Raw genomic sequence first — 20446 nt, 5'->3', positions numbered from 1 at the left:
CACGCCTTACTGTGTATCTGTAGAACATGTCAACCCCATAGGTCTCTTATAAGGAGTAAAGAAAGCTAATGAATGAAAGCTTTCAGTACAATGCCTGGCGCATGGAAAGTGCTCGGTATGTGGTACCTGTCGTTACGGATCTTCTGACAGTAGTAGAATCTAGGTCAATAATGTAGAACCCCAAAGCCCTTGGGATTTTAGGGTCCCAGCCCTGGAACTAAACTATGTAAATACTCTGCACACCTCTCAGGTACTTCATCCATTTGGTTGGCCATTGCCCTTCCCATTACGCCTTTGCTTACCAAGTTCAACACCTTCTATGCTTTGCATTCACTTATTTTTATACCTTGGTTTCTCTGTCTTTCTTTCTTTTTCTCCCTACTACCGAGGTAGTATGTGCCAGTTATAGCCACCAATACCAATTCCAGTACCACCAAAGAACAAAGTATACAAGGTAAAATGTCTTCATTTTGTCCTACAATAGCTCCCCCTTACCCTGGAAGTTACTTGACATCATGGTCTCCTCATTCCCAAGTGGGCAGCAGAATTAAAAACCCCTGTCGGTTGGATTTCCCTCCGTTAATCTAGAATTTCTGTCTCTCCACCACCACTGGTTTGTGTTCTCGCTCTATTGCTCTCTGTCCCCTCTGAGGCCCAAAGAAGGCCTCTGAGATGCTCCAGAAGCCCCTGTTCGCTCTGACTCTGTCCCCTTTCTGCCTCTGTGTCTTTCCGTTCCTGTCTAGGGGATGTGCTCCCCAGTGATGTGTCCAGCCTTCTTCTTCCCCATGCTGGGGCCAACGCTGACCTATGTGGGACCACCCTCTTCCTCGGGACAGTGAGCCTCAAGCTTTCACCTCGATGAAAAGGGAGAGGGGAAATATGACTTACTAGGAAATGCACGATATGTGGATGTAGTGTTTTCAAACTGTTGTCCCTATTAGCTCAGCTTGGGGTTTTGTTGTTGCTGTTTTAATTTAGATGTAAAAATGGTGTCATCTATTACATACCATTCTGCAACTCGCTTTTCCTTTTAACAATATGTCATGGTCATTTTTCTAAACCATGACCTATAGGTCACTGTCATTCTTCCCAGTGGGTACGTTGTACTCCACTGGAAGGTTCTCTCCAATGTATTCAGCTCCTCGGTCGGCAGATGTTTCCCTTTGAAACCTGTTTACGTTTGTGATTTGGTTCTACCTGTGTGAACGAGCCATACATTCTCTCTGAGCACTGGCTCAGTCCTCACCCTTCTAAGGCTCCTGTCTCCGAATATGCCCAAGTCATGTGTTGAGTCTGGAGGACAGTTAGAGCGTTTGCTGCTCAGGTGATGAGCATGGCTGCAGCTCGAGTTTGAGGAGGTGATGTGAGTGAGCTTCAGGGCTCCCCCTGCTCTGAAGTGACCCTGAGCCCCTGTTCATTCCTAGCGAAATGAGGAAGCACGCACGGAAGTGAGTTGTCCTCCATTTGCCACAGCTCATACTGAGAAACCTTCTCGGTCTGATTGAGAGAGAGGGACGCTGATGTGAGCCTGGGGCCTTTCCTCCGAGTGGCCGAGTGGCAGGGTGGACTGCTGAGCCCTGCAGACTTCGATGCTCAGGGTTTGCCAGACGTCCTGGAAGTTGTGGACCCCTCCCTGCCTTTCTCCTCAAAGACTGTAAATGTCCACAGACATCTGTGGGATTATTAGCTGGGGAAAGTACCAGAACTCTTGAGAGTTAAGAGTGTCTGCACCTGCCTCCTTACACCAAGAGGTCTGGTCAGCATGTTCTTCTTCCATGTGAATCTGGGTGAAATTGCTTCGGGTCCATCGATGCCAGTGATGCAATTGTGCTACAGAGTCAGGACTCGGTGGCTGTGGTTCAGCCACCCAACTTTTTAAGTAAGTTGTGTTTGCATTCCCCTGTCTGCTATTAATATTGCTCTTTTAATAATGTTTCAGTTTTGAAAGCAGAAGAAAATCATAATTCTGCAACAGTCACGAAAGTTTCAATAAACAAATTATTAGGCCAAACTCAATTATATTTGGCCAATTAAGTTGGTGTTCTCCTTGTCTGCATTTACCAGAACCCATTCCCTGCCTGACAAAACCTTTTTCCTTGTGTTGTGTCTGTGCCACGGGGTTGAAGAAAGCAAACGCACCTGCCTTGTGGGGTAAGCAAGCACCCCACAAGCCCAGACTTCCCAGAGCTGCCTGGGCCCCTGAGTGCCTCCTGGGCCCCCTGCTGCTTCTCCTCAGTCCTGCCCCACAATCTTGGCCCAGGAGTGTGCAGGCCCTTGTTGACTGGCATGGCTATTTTGAATAATCTATTTTAGAGAATTTGATAAAAATAGTGCTTAAACCAATGGATATATATATATATATATATATATATATATATTTTTTTTTTTTTAAGTGAAAGACACAGGTGAGTAAATTGTGATACTCAGAAACAGGCTCCCGGTTCTGCCAGATGGGTATTAACAGAACTGAACTCCCACTTTCTCCATTAGTACGTAAACAATTTATTTAGTAAGATAAAATGCTTTTTACATGATGAGCATCTACTGAATGCGTGTTGTTTCTGTTAGAATTCCGATGGTGCGCATAGCCTGCTCAACCCTCATGTCTGCAGATTCCCTCCTCCGTCATCTTTTCCGTCCTCCCTGTCCCCAGTGTGCTCCAGAAAATGGCTCCCTCTGCTTCCCAGGTGACTTCCGGAGCATGCCGCCCTGGGGGTGGGGAGGATGGAGGGTTCTGGGGAGGGGGGCAGTACTCCCATCGGGTGTCTGTGTCCTGCTTTGGTGCGCTGGTGACATCCTGTGCGCACACCTGTGGGCATTTCCTGGGGCAGTAGCTGGCAGCGGGGCCAGGCATCTCTGCCGTGGCAGCGGAGTAGAGGGCGTGCTTCTCAGCAAGCAGTGGCCTGCGGTTCCTGCTCCTCTGTAGCCACTGCCTTGATTTTATCATACTCTCGGTCACGGCGGGCAGCCGTGGCATTGCGGTGGGGAGGAGGAGCTAGAAAGGTGGCGAGAAAATCGGTGGACGTCCGGAATGACGTGGGTGATTTGGCTCGTAAAGGTGGAGCCGGGGCTGGGCCGGACGCTGCCAACATTGGAAGACCAATGTGATTTTGCCCGCAAGCTGAGAAGATCTTCCACTCCTAAGGATAGAAGACTTCTCCTTCTGTGTGTTCAGTACAGTGATTCTCATGTTGGGTTGGGGGCAGTTGGAAAATCTGTGCTGTTAGTTCATATCAGAAGCAGCTGCAAGGTGTTTTGTTTTGTTTTATTCAAATCACACATTTCTTCACCCTGAGATTCTAGATTCTAGATTCTACCCTAGAATGGGGATGAGAGAAGAGATATTTTTTTCTTCTCCACCTTCCCTTCTCCCCAAGAGAATCGCTGGAGGGACACCACAGTATGTGTGTGTGCTGGGGCGGATGACGGTGGAGAATCACTGCCTACTGGCTTGTCTGTCGACTGTTTATATATGCTGTAGAGGGTGTTCAAGAATAAGCTGATTTCTTGGGGTGTCTGGGTGGCTCAGCTGTTTAAGCATCTGACTCTTGTTGTGGGCACAGGTCATGATCTCAGGGTCGTGGGATCAAGTCCCGCATCGGGCTCTGTGCTGACAGCATGGAGCCTGCTTGGGATTCTCTGTCTCCCTCTCTCTCTGCTCCTCCCCGCTCAAAATAAATAAATAAACTTAAAAAAAAAAAAAAAGGAATAAGCTAATTTCCAACATTAACCAAAATGGCATGTACCTTTTCCATGTGAACCAAACCAAAATAACAACTGAAATACTTACTTACCTGAATTTTATGGACAATTTAGTTTACCAAGTTAGTCACAAAAGATAAAATCACTACATCAAAAGTATTCAGCCTCTAACTGATGTTTTCATTTATGGTGAATATTATTCACCGGCTGTTGTTAAACATTAACTATAACACATATATCCTGAGGGAATGAAATAGTGACTCGCAAAAGTTTTGGAATTGTGGCATCTCATTGTTATCCGTAAATAGTTTATGTGTTGGACACGTGTTTTTAATTACTTAATTGACTTATTTTTAATGTTTGTTTATTTTTGAGACAGAGACAGCGTGAGAGCGGGGGAGGGGCAGAAAGCCAGGGAGACACAGAATCCGAAACAGGCTCCAGGCTCTGAGTTGTCAGCACAGAGCCCAACATGGGGCTTGAACTCATGAACTGTGAGCTCATGACCTGAGCCCCAGTCAGATGCTTAACTGACTGAGCCACCCAGGCACCCCACATGTGTTTTTAATTTAAAACAAGAACAGGGGCGCCTGGGTGGCGCAGTCGGTTAAGCGTCCGACTTCAGCCAGGTCACGATCTCGCGGTCCGTGAGTTCGAGCCCCGCGTCGGGCTCTGGGCTGATGGCTCAGAGCCTGGAGCCTGTTTCCGACTCTGTGTCTCCCTCTCTATCTGCCCCTCCCCCGTTCATGCTCTGTCTCTCTCTGTCCCAAAAATAAATAAACATTGAAAAAAAAAATTTTTTAAAACAAGAACAAAACAACACTTGAACTTTACACAGTCCCTTTTGTGATAACTCTGGACATGAGCGTGTCCCAGAGCCAGACCCAGGAGTTGCTGCCACTCAGCTCAACAGGTCATTTATTTATTGAGATTGACTATTTTGTTACTTTTTATTCCTAAATTGTAGGTCCATTTCATCTACCCAGACTATTCTCCTGCCTCTCCCTGCCCCCGCCAAATGCCTTTTAAATCCCTGCAGGTGAATTCTGTCTAAACTTTGTCTGGCTTACAAAAATTGGGGGTGTTTCATGCTTCAGTCAGTGTACTCAGAGTGGGTGTCCCTCTTGTGATGGCAGAAGCACGCCCATACAATGCCCAAGACGCTGGCTTAGGCCTCTGCCGACAACCCTGAGCTCTCACAAAGCGTTGAAGGTTTGGCCCGCATACCGTCAAGAAGCCAACATCCCCATCCTGAGTACAGGCCAGGCCTAAGGTTAGCAGTAAGACCAGCATTTCATTGCTTCATTTTCCTATTAAGCTCTGGGTTGCTGATGGAAGCAAAATTCCAATGTATTGACACACTACCACATTGTTAACACGATAGGGAGGATTTGATTATGGGAGAACAAGTCCAAAAACGGTAAATTGACAAAAAAAAAAAAAAAAAAAAAAAAAAACCGAGGCCTTCCCTCTCCAGGCAGCTTTTGCGGTTGCATTCCTTTATTTGATGTGGTCCCTCCTTCTCGTGTGCCAAACGGTGCAGTGTGTAAAAGTGATGATGTTGCAGAAAAGGGCAAGGGAGGGGCCAGGAGGAGATAGGGAGTGAGCTGTTTAGTAACAAGAGAAAGAAAGCAGAGCTTAGGGATCAAAGACAGAAATACCTGTTTCTCCAAGCAGGAAGAAGAAAGAAACGTGGGATTCCTTGCCCTGTGCTTGGGTCCAGACTGAGCCCGCTGTCAGCTGGCACCTCTCAGGCCAACCCAGAGCAGGAGACAGGGAGGCCACAAGCTGCCTGTAGGTGAGAAGAACAGCACAAGTCCGAGCTGAGTGCCGGGGGTTACCAAGGGCAGCAGCGTTAGCCGGGGAGAGCCCCAGGGAAGAGGGGCGGAGAACAAAGGCTGCCTTCCATCATCAGATTATGGGACTGAACACGTTTTAACACCAGCCAACCTTGGAGGCAAGTCCTAAGACAAGCATTGGAATCTAAATGAGGAAAATGTTTCCATGCAAGAACAGGATTTTATTTATTTACAATTTTCAGGCTGGGCAGCTTTTCTAATTGTACGGTTTGTGACTACCCAAAGTGACATTTTCTGAGTTTTAAAATTATCTCTTTTTGCGCTGTGAAAAGAGCATATATGATTCATCTTAATATTTCTGAGGATCAGTCACCAACTAACAGCTAGTATTTTGGGTGGGAGGAAGGCTTTTGTAGGCAGCTTTTTCACCTAGCATAGACGTAGAAAGCACCAGAATATGCCTCAAGCTTCATTTGAGATCATATAAATAGCTCTCTTGCACAGTGTTCCAATCCAGTGTCATTATGAAACTCCCACAGCGCACGAGTTGCTGCTTAACGTCCACCTCACCCTCGCCTGAGAAAGACTAATGCTTGTGGTTTCCCTGCTGGTCGAATATGGTTTGTAAGAGGTTTGAGCAAAGGGGCTTCTTTTCAATTTTGCTAACCTGATCCAGGTCTCTTTGGCTCTATTTCTTCTTGGATAGATATACTTCTCCTCAGCACCCCTAGAACTGTCAAATGACCTAGGATCCTAGATCAAGAGTCCGCAAACTACAGCCTACTTTGTCCGGCTCGTGAGCTAAGAAAGATGGTTTACACTTCTAAAATGGCTAGAGAAGCACTTAAAGAATAATATTTTGTACTTTGTAAAAATGGTATGAAATCCACATTTCAGTGGCTCTGAATAATTTCGTTGGAGCACAACTGCGTCATTCATTTACAAATTGTCAACGGCTGCTTTCATGCCGTGGCGTCAGAGTTGAGTAGTTGCAACAGAGATGTTATGGACACAGAGCCGACACCATTTACTGCTTGGCCCTTTACTGAGCAAGTTTGACGACCCCTGTCCCGGACCCTTGAAACCTTCCTTTTCATAATGACTATTTCAGAAAATATGTATACGTTTTACTGACTTTTAATGTCCATTTTGGAAATTTGACCCCTGTATCTTTCCCTACATTCATTTGACTTTAATACCACAGATATTTATTGAGTGCCTACTAGGAACTTGGCACTATTCTTTGTTTCTGGTGTAACAGCAGGGACCAAAACAGACCAAAACAGACCGAAGTCCCCATTCTAGTGAAGGGTGGTGGGGGGAGACGGTAAACAGATACAGTATGTAGAACGTTTTATGGACATATAGGCCATAGAGCAGGTAAAACAAAGACGAGGAGATACCCGGGCTGGAGGTGGCTTGTTTTAAATAGGTTGTTCAAGAAGCCTTACTAAGAAGGTGATATCTGAGTAAGACCTGAAGCGGGTGAGGAAGCAGGCCCTGCAGATGGCTGGGAAGAGTGTTCCAGGCAGAGAAAAGACCAGAAGGACTGGCCGCATGTCCGAGGCAGAAACACTGAGGTAGGAGCAGCCCCGGCGTACCCATGGGGGCAGTAATCCAGATGAGAAGGTACGGGAGATTGGACAAGGCTGACTGAATGTGGAATGTGAGGGAGAAGAGTCAAGGATGACTGGGGAGCCAGTAGGCTGGAGCTGCCATTGGCTGCAAAGGGCTGAGGGCAGGAGCAGGAGGTTTGCAGGCAGGGTTTGCTTGTGCCGGTTGAGTTGGAAGTGCCCTTGAGACATCCAGGCAGAGGCATGGAGTAAGCAGTCGGCTGAGTCCCTAGTTGAGGAAAGGTCTGGGCTAGAGTATAAATTTGGAAGTTGTCAGTGTAAAAGAGTTACGTTAAGCAATGAGGTTCATTATCCAACCTCAGACGTTTCCTTATCTCCAGGACATCTCTCACTCTGTGACTAAACAGAACTTCTTTTCTAACCTCTAATTTTCTTTCCTGCCCAGGTCACCACTGGCATGCACCAGGATCTACTCTTGTCTCTTCTTACCTCCTCCAGACAGATGCCCTTTCAGCAGTAGCTGAAGTATGAAATATGCTTTTCTCATAGGGGCAGAAGCTGTTCGCTGTGGTCCAGGCCCCACGGCCTGCTGTCTGCACAGTCCCTGGCCTTTGATCTTGTGCCTTGCCTTCTTGTAAAGTAGAATCTCTGTCCTTACTTCCGGCCCAGTCCTGATTTCACTGCTCCTCTGCCTTGCCTTCTGGTTATCTGCAGGTAACTACACTGCCTTTTGTCCATGTGTAAACTCAGTGCTAATCACCCTTTTCTAGTTGTTTCCAGAAACATATTCTACTTCCACACTAAGCCTTAAAGTCCTTGAGAGCATGTCTAGGTTTTCTTCACCTTCTTGTCCACAGTGCCTTTCAAATTGTCAGTGACCTAATGCACCAGGGATGGGGTGCAAGTTTGCTTTTCTTGCACCTTCCACATTCGCAGTCCCAGTTGTGCATCCTCAGCATCATGTATAGAGCAGTGGTGTGAGGACCGCCTGCACCTCCATCCGTTAGAGAATCTTAAAATGCAGATTCCAAGGTGCCATCTCAGACCTGCTGAACCTAATAAATCAGCTTCTCTGGGGTGATGCCTGGGTATCTGAGTTTTTAACAGGCTCCCCAGATTATTGTCACACAATCATGACAACTACTAGTGCAGAGAAAAGATCGCGATCCCATTTTCACGGTTTCCAGCTTTAAGACCTTGGGCAAGCCCCCCATCTCAAGTCGTAGTCTTCTTATCTCTATAACGGGTATAACAACACTTGCTACCTACTTTGTAAGGCTGTTGTAAAAAAAAAAAAATGAGCACTTTGGAAACAAATTGTAAAGTGTTATGTTCTGGCACCCTGGCTAATCTCATCTTCTCGTATCTCTGCTTGATTTTGTGTGGGCAAGCCCAGCTGCAGCTTCTACAGATTAGCTCTTTGAGCACAGAGACCAGTAATGTGCACATGAAGTTGCCTAATGCTGTTTATGTGCCTGAGCCTTTAGTGACTAACAGTAAACAGGAACCAGGTGGATACCCTTCTCTGCCCTGGCCAGGCAGAGAGGCATTGTTCCCCCCCTCGTTCTCTGTGTCTGCCATTGACCATCATTAAAACCAGCGTGCCATGAGGGAGTTGTAAAAATGCTTGTGGGTTTCGTCGAGGGTAACTGTGGTGTGCGCTGATGTTTTACTAGCTTTATTGATGTATACTTGACAAAATTGTAAGATATTCAAAGCATACAGTGTCACGATGTGATACATGTAGGTATTGAACTTTTCGCAGTAAATATGTTATAAAAGTATGCCATAGGAAGAGGAACCTCTGCCTGTGTAATAGCAGAGCGGTAAAGCCATTCATTGGAACCTCAGGGTTGTAAATTTATAACAAACTCATAGTCACTTTACACATTCCTGATGACTGGTCTTTGAAAATAGTTCCATTTCTTAAAGAAGTTGTGGTGGAGTCAACTGCAGATACACGGCAAGGGATCAAAAGGCAAGAGGGAGAAAGCTTTTCTTTTGCCCGGTCTGTTTATGTCTCGTGTGGCCAGGCATCACTGTAAGTAGTTCAGACCAAATCTTAATACAACATCTGCCGAGTCCGTTGTTGTTTTGGGGGATTTACTTTAAATGCTTTTCCACATGCTAACAGAATCCTGATGGTGGACAGCTGTTAAGATTACCGTCCCTTGAAGGCTGTTAACAAACTTAAAAACACATTTCCGAACAAAATCTTGGTTAGCTTTCATGTCGTTAGACATGTTCTGTCTGCAATCACCATATTCCATCTTTTGTATTTGTGTAAGCGTGAAGTCTCTTGGCTTGCGTGCCACCTCCTGTCTGCTGAAACTGTCCATCGTGTCCTCCGGCCCTCAGAGTGCTTCTGGGTTTCCTGGGGTTCGCTTGCCTACAATGAGAAAGGCCTTAATTGCTTCTTCAGGTACCTAAAGCAGTTGAATAAATGTTCCTGGAAGCAGCCTCAGTGGCTCAGTCAACCCAGACATCTGCCTGAACCACCCAAGCCAGAAGGAGCTCGATAAAGCTGATACACGTGGAACCGATATCCGGTCTGCAGACAGGGATTCAGAAATCACAGAAGTGATAACCTGAGGGTGGGGTAGATTTAGGTCAGAGACGCCTGGATTTAGTTGACTCTGCCATTTACTATATATGTGACCTTGGAGAGGTTCCGGAACTTCTCTGAGCTCCGGCCTTCCCGTCTGTAAAATGGGATGACGCTTCTGGCGCAGCTTGGTGTGAAGCAGAGTTGACGTCGTATAGGAGGGCACTGAGTATAGTGCCTGACACCTACCGCTTCTCAGATGGACCTGTTATTCCCTCTTCGTCCTGTGGAAAATTCACTCACTGTACCAACGAAATCCGTCATATTTTAAACTCTTCATGTATACGGTGCCCAAGCAAGGAACCACTGATTCAAATTGTCCATATAGTATATCTTCACATTCTTAAGTTACTCTAGTTAACAATTCCGTAACCTTCTAAATAATTTTACTTAACAATTTCAGCTTCTTTTTAGACTTTTCCTCCAGAGGGACATTTTCTAAGTATTCAGTCATATTTGTCATTGTCTCAGAACATTTCCATTTTCGTATGTCCCTCCAAAAATGAGAAACAAGAAATGGAATACAGTACTCTAATAAAGACCTGATTTATGCTGAATAGAAACATTGGGTTAGTCACAAATGTAGTGTGGCCAGCCCTCCATCGGTGCTCAGTGAACCCCTCATCCAGTTTGACTCCCCATGTTTTCTTCTACTTGTAAACTTGTCTCTGTGATCTCTTTATTTTCTCCTGTTATACTTGCTGAGATTTTTTTTTTTAATTATACCCTGATTTTGTTTAACTGAGGTATCCAGAGATTCTTGAGACGGCTCAGAGTTGAATCTATGAAATGAGACAAGAACTAACAATAGCACTAGAAAATGCTTTGGTAGGAAAAAAGAAAATCCCGTTGGGAACAACAAACAAACAAATAAACCAGGGTCTCTCCTTAATGTACTATTTGTGTGCTTATGGGTTTTCAGAGGCTATACGTGACTGTTTTTCTCTATCCTGCAAGTTAACTTGTTGTGACATATGATATCTTAAGAACAAGTGAGACGGCACAGTGATGAGTTTCATGGATACCAGCTTTTTTGAGGATAATTTCAGCCACTTACACCGCTGTTTCAGGACATAGGGGGGGTGAGAGTTTCAAATTTCTCACACCTCTTTCTATGAAAGAATTTCTGATGAAAAAGGACGTAGACTTTGGAACCAAGAAGACTCTGCAGCTCGCTCGCCTGGGTAACCTTGGAAAGATACTTAGACCCTAAGACCCTTGGTTTCCCCTTCTGTAAATTGGACTCAGTAGGTCCACTTGGCCGGGTTGTTATGAGGTTTAGAGATAGTGAAGTGCCTGGTAGGGTGCCTGGCAAAAGTGGATACTCCATAAATACCAGTGACTTCTGTTTTGCTGTAATGGCCCTCCTGGCAGGCCACCAGGAAACATACTCTGGCATTATAGAGTGCTCCAGATTCTTGAGGTTCCCTGGCGTCCCTCTACCGTGAAGGGAATTAGCAGTGGTGCCCTAATCACATATCCAGAATGGGAAACTAAAGTCCTTAAACACAGTTAGGCATACAGTTAGTGTTTGTTGAATTGAATTGAAGGCTCACCTTTCCTTAGGATGTCTCTTAGCCTTGGGGCTTAGTGGCAGCTTGTGTCCGTCTGACATCCTGGAAGTTCCCCATGTCAGTGCTTGACCCTCCAACACTCCCCAGAATCATATTGTGGAGGAGGCAATGTCCTCTCCCTCGGAATCCCATCCAAAGGCAAAAGCTGGATGATAACGCTGAGCCAAGTGTCTCTGAAGGGCCTTGACATAACCCTTGACCACAGCATGCTCCAAGAGGAGGCGGTTTAGAATGAAGTCTCTCTTGGAGTGCTTGGTGCTATTTTAATTTTAACGTGATTGTGATTGTTATTTCTCCCTTGAGAGAGATGGGTCTTTTTGGGAGGAGTGTTACCCCACTGCACCGATGGGAGCATTGAGTAGAGCCAAGCAGAACAAACTTGGCAGAAGCAAGAATTCTAATTGAAAACCACTGGCCCTTCTTGCTTTCTCCAGTGCCAAGTCATGCTTTGCTCGGGCCAGTAAGATAAAATGCCACCTGGAGAGGAAGAGTTACTGTTCCATAATGGGTTAAAATCAAACCCCATTGTCCCAAGTCAGGCCTTCAGACAGGCTGACTCCCTGCATTTTTCCATGTCAAAATGCTCAAAAGTATTTCCTTTGTGTTGTTGCACTGTAGCCAAGTCAAGTCTTCAGTATTAGAAGTGCTCTGAGTATTTGCAGACAGAGCCAGGTTCGCAAAGGGCTCTCTTGGCTGTATTTGCATGGAAAACCATTGTATCAATACATTTAACACAGACAGTTCTTGTATTTGACTTTTACATCCAGTGAGACGGACCTGGAAATGCTTTTCTGGCTACCTTTTGGTCTATTCAACTCCATTGTTGGACAGATTTCTCAGACTCTGGTCTTGTCCTTCTAATTTGTATCCACAGATTCAGTTTCAGTTCTAAGAATTACCAGCTAATTTCATGGCGCATTTCAGTCAATAAAGAGATAGATGGTATTTTCTCATCAGAACAGCGCCTTCACCTCTTTCTCCTCCTAATTTCAACCTGAGATGCCCCCCCACTAGTTGATTTTCCATCACTTTGTACCCCGCTTCCTCACCTCACCGGTCTGAAGATCAGAAGAATCAACAGCAGTGGTCCCCCCCACCCCCTTCTCACCCTGTCCTCAGCCCCTTCCCGCCGCTAAGCCAACCGGTCCAGCCCTGCCTTCTCCAGCCAGACCTGCATTCCTGGGAAGAGCTCCTTGAGCCCTGGAATCTGCACAGGCTGAGCCTTCTGTTGTACGTGCTCAACCCAGTAGTTTCTGATTCATGAATATTAAATAATTAGAGATCACAAGGCCTTACCTCCATCTTGCACCTTTTAAAAACATAATAGCTTTTTTATTTCATGGCACTTGACTTTGTTTATTGAGCATGATCAGGGCAGCATTCAGGCTATAGCAAACCTGTTAAATATTTACCCACGAGGCGGATATTTATACATGAATCAGCAGCACTTATCAGTGTGTGACGCTGGAAGTCAGGTTCAGTACGCTCACAAGCTAAGGAGCTCCTGAGTTAAAGAAAGGGTGCAGTAAGTGCCATTTTAAAAATAAACTCTCACTTCAAGCAATCCTTCGTAGTATCGGAAGTCCTTCACTCACTGAGGCTCACCCTGTGCAGCCAACTCGGTCACCCACAGTGAGACATGGCAGAGAGGTTGGCTCCTCGCATCTGAGATCCAGTGAATCTGGTTGTTTGGTGGTTGGGGTGGGAGAGACTGAAGTACGAACAAAATCGACAGGAATGCTTGCTCAGCTGCTGTGTGGAGGAACGTCAGGAGAGATGGTGGGCTGTACAACACAGTGCCTGCTTCAGGGGTAGTCGGAGTGCTTCTGGAAGCCCTACAGCATCCCTGGAATCCTGGTCCCACTCACTGGTGGCCAGACCCACTGTTTCTTCCCGTCCCTGCAGCCCTTTCAAGAGTAAAAGCCCCCTGCTCTCAGGGAGGCATGGAATTCAGCAGTAACAGCCTGGACTCTGGCAGTAGGCAGGCCTGAGCTCAGATCTTGACTTTATCATTTTCTGGCTGTGTGAATGAACCCAAGGAAATTTCTTCTGCTCTCTGAGCCTCAGTTTCTTCTCCTGTAAAATTACACTGATAATTGTCACCTCATTGAATTGTGGGGAGCATTAAGTTCGATCATGAGAAAGCACCTAGCAACAAGTGTTAGTTCCCGATGATCACAGAAGCAGAGTGGAGAGAGACGGGCCTGGCGGCCAAGCAGACGGTCTTTGGATTTCTCCACACCTCTGCTTCTTTCCATCATCACAGGTAATTTTGGTTTAATGGCTGTATTTCAGAAGCAGAGAGAGTCTCAAGTTTAGAGGATTACCCACAGACTATTTTCATTTTTTGTATTCAATTTAATGAATGATTAAGAACTTATCCTGTAATATTTTATACAGGTCAAAGCCCACTATAATCAATTCCAGGAAACTGTCCAAATTATTTTCTGGAATTTTATCATGCCAAAGATTGTTCCCCTAAGCAATGAGAAGCTGGATCTTGGTATTTTCTGTGTTACACAGATATTTCCCCCAGTAACTACAGGATATAAATATTGGATTTGTTACTCGTGCTACAGAATTTTCTTCTGGATCAGTTTCCATCCTAATGGAACCAGTAGAACCTTCCGGTTTGAAGTGTGCCCTCTGTGTACATTTGCACACAAAAGAGGGGACAAAAAGCCTTCTTCCAGTTCACAAGAAGTCATAGGAATTTTCCTAGCCTTCTTCAGAGTTTAGAGTAAATCTAAGCCAGTGTCTGCTCTGAGAGTAGCAAACGGAAATGATGTTCTTGCTGATTCTGTGCAGTTGCAGGCTGTAGATGATTCATTAATGTCATACTTAGTCAAATGCTGTCTCATAATTTTCTCAGTTGTCAGAGTTGTTGTGCTTTTTAGGTATCATCTGAATAGAAAAAAGTCAACAGCAAATATTTCCACCCGATGTTGACTTCCTCATATCACCTGGGGTTTTATTTGTGTGTTGCGACGTTTTCATTCCATAAATAAATAAACAAAATATTCATTGCTACCAGAAAAATTAATTTCAGAAATCTGTAGTCAATAGGGAGACAGGCTGGGTCTGGAACCCTTTCAGTAGTTCTATGTATTGTTCTCTGTATCGCAAACCCTCGGCTAAGTCTTTCTGCTCTAAACTATTTAGGAATGATTTTCTAGACTGTTATTGTGAAGCACTTTGCTTCCGTTTACTGCCTTGTAACTGTGGGGACTTGGTTAACGAATTATCACAGCATTAACAGATCTTAGGGGTCTTTTTACACCCCATCATATTACAGAGATGGCTCAAGGGGCTTACAGCAGAAAACCTACACATTAAGCTAAAATTCAAATAAGAAAAACAAATTAGGACCAAAGGAAACTGAGAGAGGAAAGAAGATAAAATCAAGATTGGATGATTACGAGAGGCGCCTGCTTGGGTGGCTCAGTTGGTTAAGTGTCCAGTTTCAACTCAGGTCATGATCTCAGTTCGTGAGTTCGATCCCCGCATCGGGCTCTGCACTCACAGCTCAGAACCTGGAGCCTGCCTTGGATTCTGTGTGTATATCTCTCTCTCTCTGCCCCTGCCCCACTCGCACTCTGTTTCTCTCTCTCTCTCTCTCAAAAATAAATAAACATTAAAAAAAAAATAAAAACAGTTTAAAAGAATGAGATACGAACTGTATACTGCTCAGGACCTGGAAACTATTTCTGGATCGGTGTTGTGTCGTAGTGCTTGGTTTGGTGATTTTTGACTGTACCTTCTTGTTTAGATGGATTGGATGTCAGTGTTGACTTGGACTAGTTACAGACTTCCCACCCATATTGGTCCAGAGACACAGGACCGGGCGGCATGGTATTCCCAGAAGGTGTTTAATTAGTTGCCACCGTTTAAAACTTGAGACGTTAAATATTCTGGATTTCTGGCTTCACGTGAAAAATTGAGCTCCTATAAGACCGAGCCTGTGTTCCCACATGGCAGAGATCAGCTGAAGAGAAGAGGTGGAGGGCCCTTTCCACTGGGCAGAAACTCCAGTTCTCTGTGCTCGTTTCCATCACCTACCTGGGCCGGGTAGACCTTGGAGTCTGCAGCCCCTGTCCTAGGCCACCTGCCTCACACTAAACATGAGGACGCTAAAGCCCAAGGAGGCTTCCCAGGACCCCCAAGCTGGTGAGGGCAGAACTGGTCCCTCTGGTACACTGTTGGGAGCGCTGCAGCAACTCAGTTCAGTTCAATTCAGGGGTTTAAGGAATGACTTCTGACTTCTCTTTGCCTGGCACGTAACGAAGGGGATGAAAAAAATGTGTTTCCATACTAGGTCCAACCCATTACTATTGGTAAGACATTTACCCCTGCCAATCAGAATGTGCTAATTTGTACTCTTGTGTGACAGAATCATTCGTTGTTATTCATCGGTAACACGAACACGCTGAATTAACAAAGTGGATTAAAATAAATCTAATCATAAAGTGAAGCCCATATTCCCGTTGTCATCATTCCAAGCGGTTCGTGGGCAGACCTTGGTAAGAGAAGCCAAGTCTGTGAGGGTACCACTTCTACCTTGTCGGAGCCCTAAGACAAGTGTCCCTTGTCCTCTTGTCCTTTCAGTGCGCTTGGAGGCTCCTCAGCTCTTCATATCCCAGCTTTCCCAGGAGGAGGATGTCTCATTGATTATGTGCCTCAAGTATGCCACCTGCTCACCAACAAGGTAAAAGCAAGTCTCCTGACCCTCCCCTCGCCCCTTGTAAGGCTCCTCTCTCCAGCGTGGCACCTACACGGCCTTGTGTGCAGGCGCCAGCTTCTTCACCCCATCTTAGAGTCAGTCTCCACCTGACGTCGGCCTTTCTTACTGTGAATTACAGCTCATCCGTTTCTCTCCCTAGTTCTTCGCCCTCCTTCCTTTTCGAAGGATTCTGACCTCCTGCTCCAGCCTTATCTTCATCTTTTAAACTTCTGTCTCCTTCTTCTGAAATTTCCTTTGTGTCCTGAGTTTTTGCTAGATCGTTCACCTTTGAACTCCTCCATTTCCCAGTTATCTGATGCATGCATGCATGGCTTTGGGGGGGGGGGGGGTGGGTTGCCACTGGCTAGCATCAAGGTAATTCACTAGAGCTGCCTTCAGCTCTTTCTGTTTTTCTGTACCTCACTTTTTAGTAGTGAGTTCCTGGTTGTCCGTGTCCTGTCCAGGAGCAGTTTGCCAGAGCCCCGCTCCTCAGGGCGAGATCTCCAGGTCAGCCGGTCCGATAACCCAGCACATCAGATTATCGAAAGCTTTCCCTGAGCTGCATTTATGAGCCATTACACTGTCAAGTAGCTGAGTTTACGTTAATGGCTATTGTTAGATACTTTTAAAAAAGCATAAGAATATGCTCGTTCATGTCCAGCCAGTGTATTTAGCTAAATACTGGACGTGTTAATCCACAAGCAATACTGATTTACTCTCTTCTTCTACATGGACTGACTCAGTTCACTTAAGTTCCAAAGTACTGTTTTCTATGCCCCTATTGACTTGTTCACATTGGCTTGGAAAATAAATCTTTTGTTTGTCTCTTTCTTTCAAAAGATGGCTCATCTCTATATAGAAAATATTTTAAAAGTACAATAATATTTCAGAGTCTTCAGTATTAGTTTTTAAATGTCAGAGAACCTAAAATCTGGCAACTCTGCAGTCTGTGGGCTTGGCACAGATTCCAGGGCATCTAACTCTCATGAAGTGGACGCTTCTCATTGGACCAAATTCCCCCAGCCACTGCCCTCCTTGAGGACTGATCGGAGGATAGAATTCTTATTTACATTGTGGGACTCTACACTGCCTTCAAATCTGTGTCCCAGTATTTTAGAGAAACATGCAAATTTGGTCTTCCAGAATTGAGAAGAAAAGCCTTTTTTTAAAGCTCTCCAATTGAGATTAATTTCTAGTCATACATTTTTCTCCAAAAAATTGTATTACCATTTTCCCAGAAATACAAGAATCGGTTTGTTTTTCTTATCTGGTTCCCTTTCATTAATTTTACTTGTCTTTTAAAATTGATGTTCTTATGCTTGCTACAAACGAGGACAGTATGGGCTGCTTTTAGAAACAATCTCTTCAAATGAATTTCCATAATTACATGGGAATCTATCTTTATAGCCAGTTTTGTTGTGGGTTTCTGTTAAAATGGTTTTCTGTTTTTAAAATCAAGTACACAGAACTGTTTTCATCCCCTTTTTAAACAAAGCCACTTAAGCAAACTTATCATCTGTTTTTCTTTTCCCAAAATAACATTTCTGATCCTGCATTAAGCCTGCAAAGTAAGCACTGTTTTTATAAATTGACATAAACCCCTATTATATAAATAGAATTGTTTTACTTTTAAAGGGTACAAAATGGCTATCACTACCAATTGTGTCAAGGTTATTTCAAGCACTTTATCTCGAGCTTTTGTTAGCCATGGAAACTCATTGTGGCTATAGCCAATAAAAACAATTTGGGGGGCCGCTTCTCCCCGCCCCGCCCCGTTTCTTTGAGCCGCTGTGAGGACATTATAAGGAATGAATTTTTGTGTTAGTAGCTGATGGGTAAATGACTAACTTTCAGATGCCCAGCTTAATAAGTTCACAATTTTTTAAAAAATAAAAACGGTCATTTGGTGATAACAAGGAAATCTGAAAAGGCAAAATAAAATCTATTGTAACACTCCTTCTTCTGAATACTAGGAATTTGAAAAGAAAGAATTAAGCCTTATCCTGCCTTTTCAATAGGAGTCGTAATTCAGGATAAAATAGCCCCCATTAGATGTGAGGAAACTCTTCTTTACAGAGAATTCCAGATGGTAAGTACACAAGGAGGGTTAGAATTTTTAAAAATCACCACTTTTCGGCTCCTAATGAAAAATCTGATTCAGACAAGGATCTCCAACAGGTATCGAAACCGTGAGGTAAAAGATCGAGAGGGGACTAGGTCTTCTCATGCCTAGAGAAGCATACCCAGGGGTCACTGCCAGCGGCAGCAAAGGGGAAACCTCCCTTTATGATGGATTAGTCCTGCTGTCATCCTGCTGTCGTCACCTAAATCAGTGATCAAGCCCACCATCACTTATGGAGTTGTTTTGCCAAAAATATTTAACCTGAATCTAGTCTAGACACATTATTTTTTAAGTTTATTTATTTTGAGAGAGAGAGGGAGGGAGGGAGAGAGAGAATGCACAGGCACACGTGATTAGGGAAGGGGCAGAGAGAGGGAGCAAGAGAATCCCAAGCAGACCTCGTGCTGTCAGTGCAGAGCCCTACACGGGGCTCAATCTCATGACCCTGAGATCATGACCTGAGCCAAAATCAAGAGTTGGACGCTTAGCCAACTGAGCCACCCAGGCACCCCCAATCTAGTCACACCTTTAGTCTAACTTCCAATTAATAGGAAATACAGGGAGTAGAGGACAAATACAGGGAGTAAGGAAACAATCAGAGAGTCTAGAATGCAGAACATTCTATAAGACAACCAGCCCAATCTCTTTGAAAAGTCAGAATCATATATGTGCATGCAGGCATGGACACATGCACACACGGTCCTATTAATCTACATGAATAGACTTCTAGATTAAATGCCTGATCCTTGAGTATGCCCTGTCTTTTAAAAGAACATTTTGGGGACAATTGGGATATTTTGAAAACGCCTGGGGCACTAGATGAAGTCAGAAAATGGCTGATAATTTGTTGGGTACGATCATAACATTGTGGCTTTGTAGGAAAATATCTTATTTTTTGGAGGTACATGCCCAAGTATCTAGGGAGAAACTTCCATGGTGTCTCTAAGTTCCTTTGAAATGTTTCAGCAAGATTGACTAATAGCTTGTTAGGGAGATAGATGGCTGGTTGAAGCAACCAGACAAAATACTCACAGTTGTTGAATACAGGTGGCAGGAATATGGGCATTCATTTAACCATTCTTTCTACTCCCTGAATCTTTGAAATGCTTTGTAAAATAGCATCTGAAAACTCCCTATTCCTCAGCTTTGGGTTCCTGTTTCAGGTGCAGTATGTGATTCAAGGATACCACAAAAGAAGGGAGTATATTGCTGCCTTCCTCAGTCACTTTGGCACGTAAGTTCCTCTGTGCTTAAACCATGTACCAACAATGTCCTCCCGTCCTGATGGCCCTAACGCAAGAGCTTGATTGAGAAAATAGCAGCTTGCTCTTGTACGGAATAGCTTTTCAGTGCCACTTTGATTCTTTTTTGGTAGGTTGCTTAAGCTAAAGCTCCCAGGAAGACATTTTTTAGGATTTTGCTACATATCAGAATCGCGTTATTGATTGTGGGGCAGAATTTGGATCAGCCTCACGACTAACCCCAAGCCCAGCAGTAACGAGGGCAGCGAGGCCTGCTTGTTCTTGAGCTCTCTGCAGTGTGCACAGCACACACCTCCAGCTGCTCCCTGGAGTTGTGAGGGAGGGAGCCACGTGGGCATTATTGGCACGTTTGACTGAAGAAAGCCCTGGACCTTTGGGAAGTCTTGTGACCTGCCCGGAAGAGACAGGGCCAGGGCGGGAACCCTGGTTCTCGGGACTCAGGCAGGCTTTTCTCAGGGAGGAAAGCCGGCGTTAGACAATGCAAAAGCAGCGACTCACACTCGGGATTAGGGGTTGGAAGAAGGCACAGAGAGGGGAAAGCAGGCGTGGGGCTGGGGAGTGCGTCTCCTCCTGCTGCCGCCCCTGTGGCTGGCCCCCTCCTTCAGGTTGCCGGTGGCCTGATGTTCTGCAGCTCTGTTTTCCTAAATGGCGTCTGAGGCCTGGTTGAGCTTCTGCCCAGGGCTTAGCTCAAGGGCAGAGGGACCGTGTTTTCCCCACAGTCTTCTTCAAAAGATGGAAGGCTCTACCCATTCAGGGGGGCTGAGCACTAAGGGGGTTAGCGATCTGCTTATAGCCCACCTTGTTCCAGAGAAGGTTTATAAAGATAGAAAGATATATATAGTCACACAAAGTTAAGATTTTAAACAAGGAAGTGAAGAAATTGGGACCAAAAAAATTGGGACTAGGCAGGAGCAGGCAAAACAAAGAATAAGGTTGGCCATTCCCAGGGATATAATTTTATAAACTGTAGCATAATTATGGGCAAAATTTCTGACTCCTCAAAACAATTTTAAGAAATTTTCTCATTATACATAGTGAAATTTTTTATGCCTCCAAAATAGAACTGTCAATATCTAAAGTGTGACTGT

General features: G+C 44.9%; 1 protein-coding gene across 3 annotated transcripts in view; it reads left to right on the top strand.

The window, feature by feature from the left end:
- BABAM2 (BRISC and BRCA1 A complex member 2) overlaps positions 1 to 20446 on the top strand; it is a 403550-nt gene that overhangs the window by 300244 nt on the left and 82860 nt on the right. For all 3 annotated transcript variants that reach the window (XM_043604241.1, XM_043604240.1, XM_043604242.1), the window contains exons 8-9: positions 15860 to 15959; positions 19260 to 19330. In XM_043604241.1, the coding sequence (XP_043460176.1) occupies positions 15860 to 15959; positions 19260 to 19330 (171 nt within the window). The remainder of the gene's footprint in view (positions 1 to 15859; positions 15960 to 19259; positions 19331 to 20446) is intronic.

This window comes from Prionailurus bengalensis, chromosome A3 (assembly GCF_016509475.1).
Source record: "Prionailurus bengalensis isolate Pbe53 chromosome A3, Fcat_Pben_1.1_paternal_pri, whole genome shotgun sequence".
Classification (NCBI taxonomy): Eukaryota; Metazoa; Chordata; class Mammalia; order Carnivora; family Felidae; genus Prionailurus; species Prionailurus bengalensis.
The sequence above is the reverse complement of the archived record's forward strand: the minus strand, read 5'-3'. Positions and strand labels throughout refer to the sequence as shown.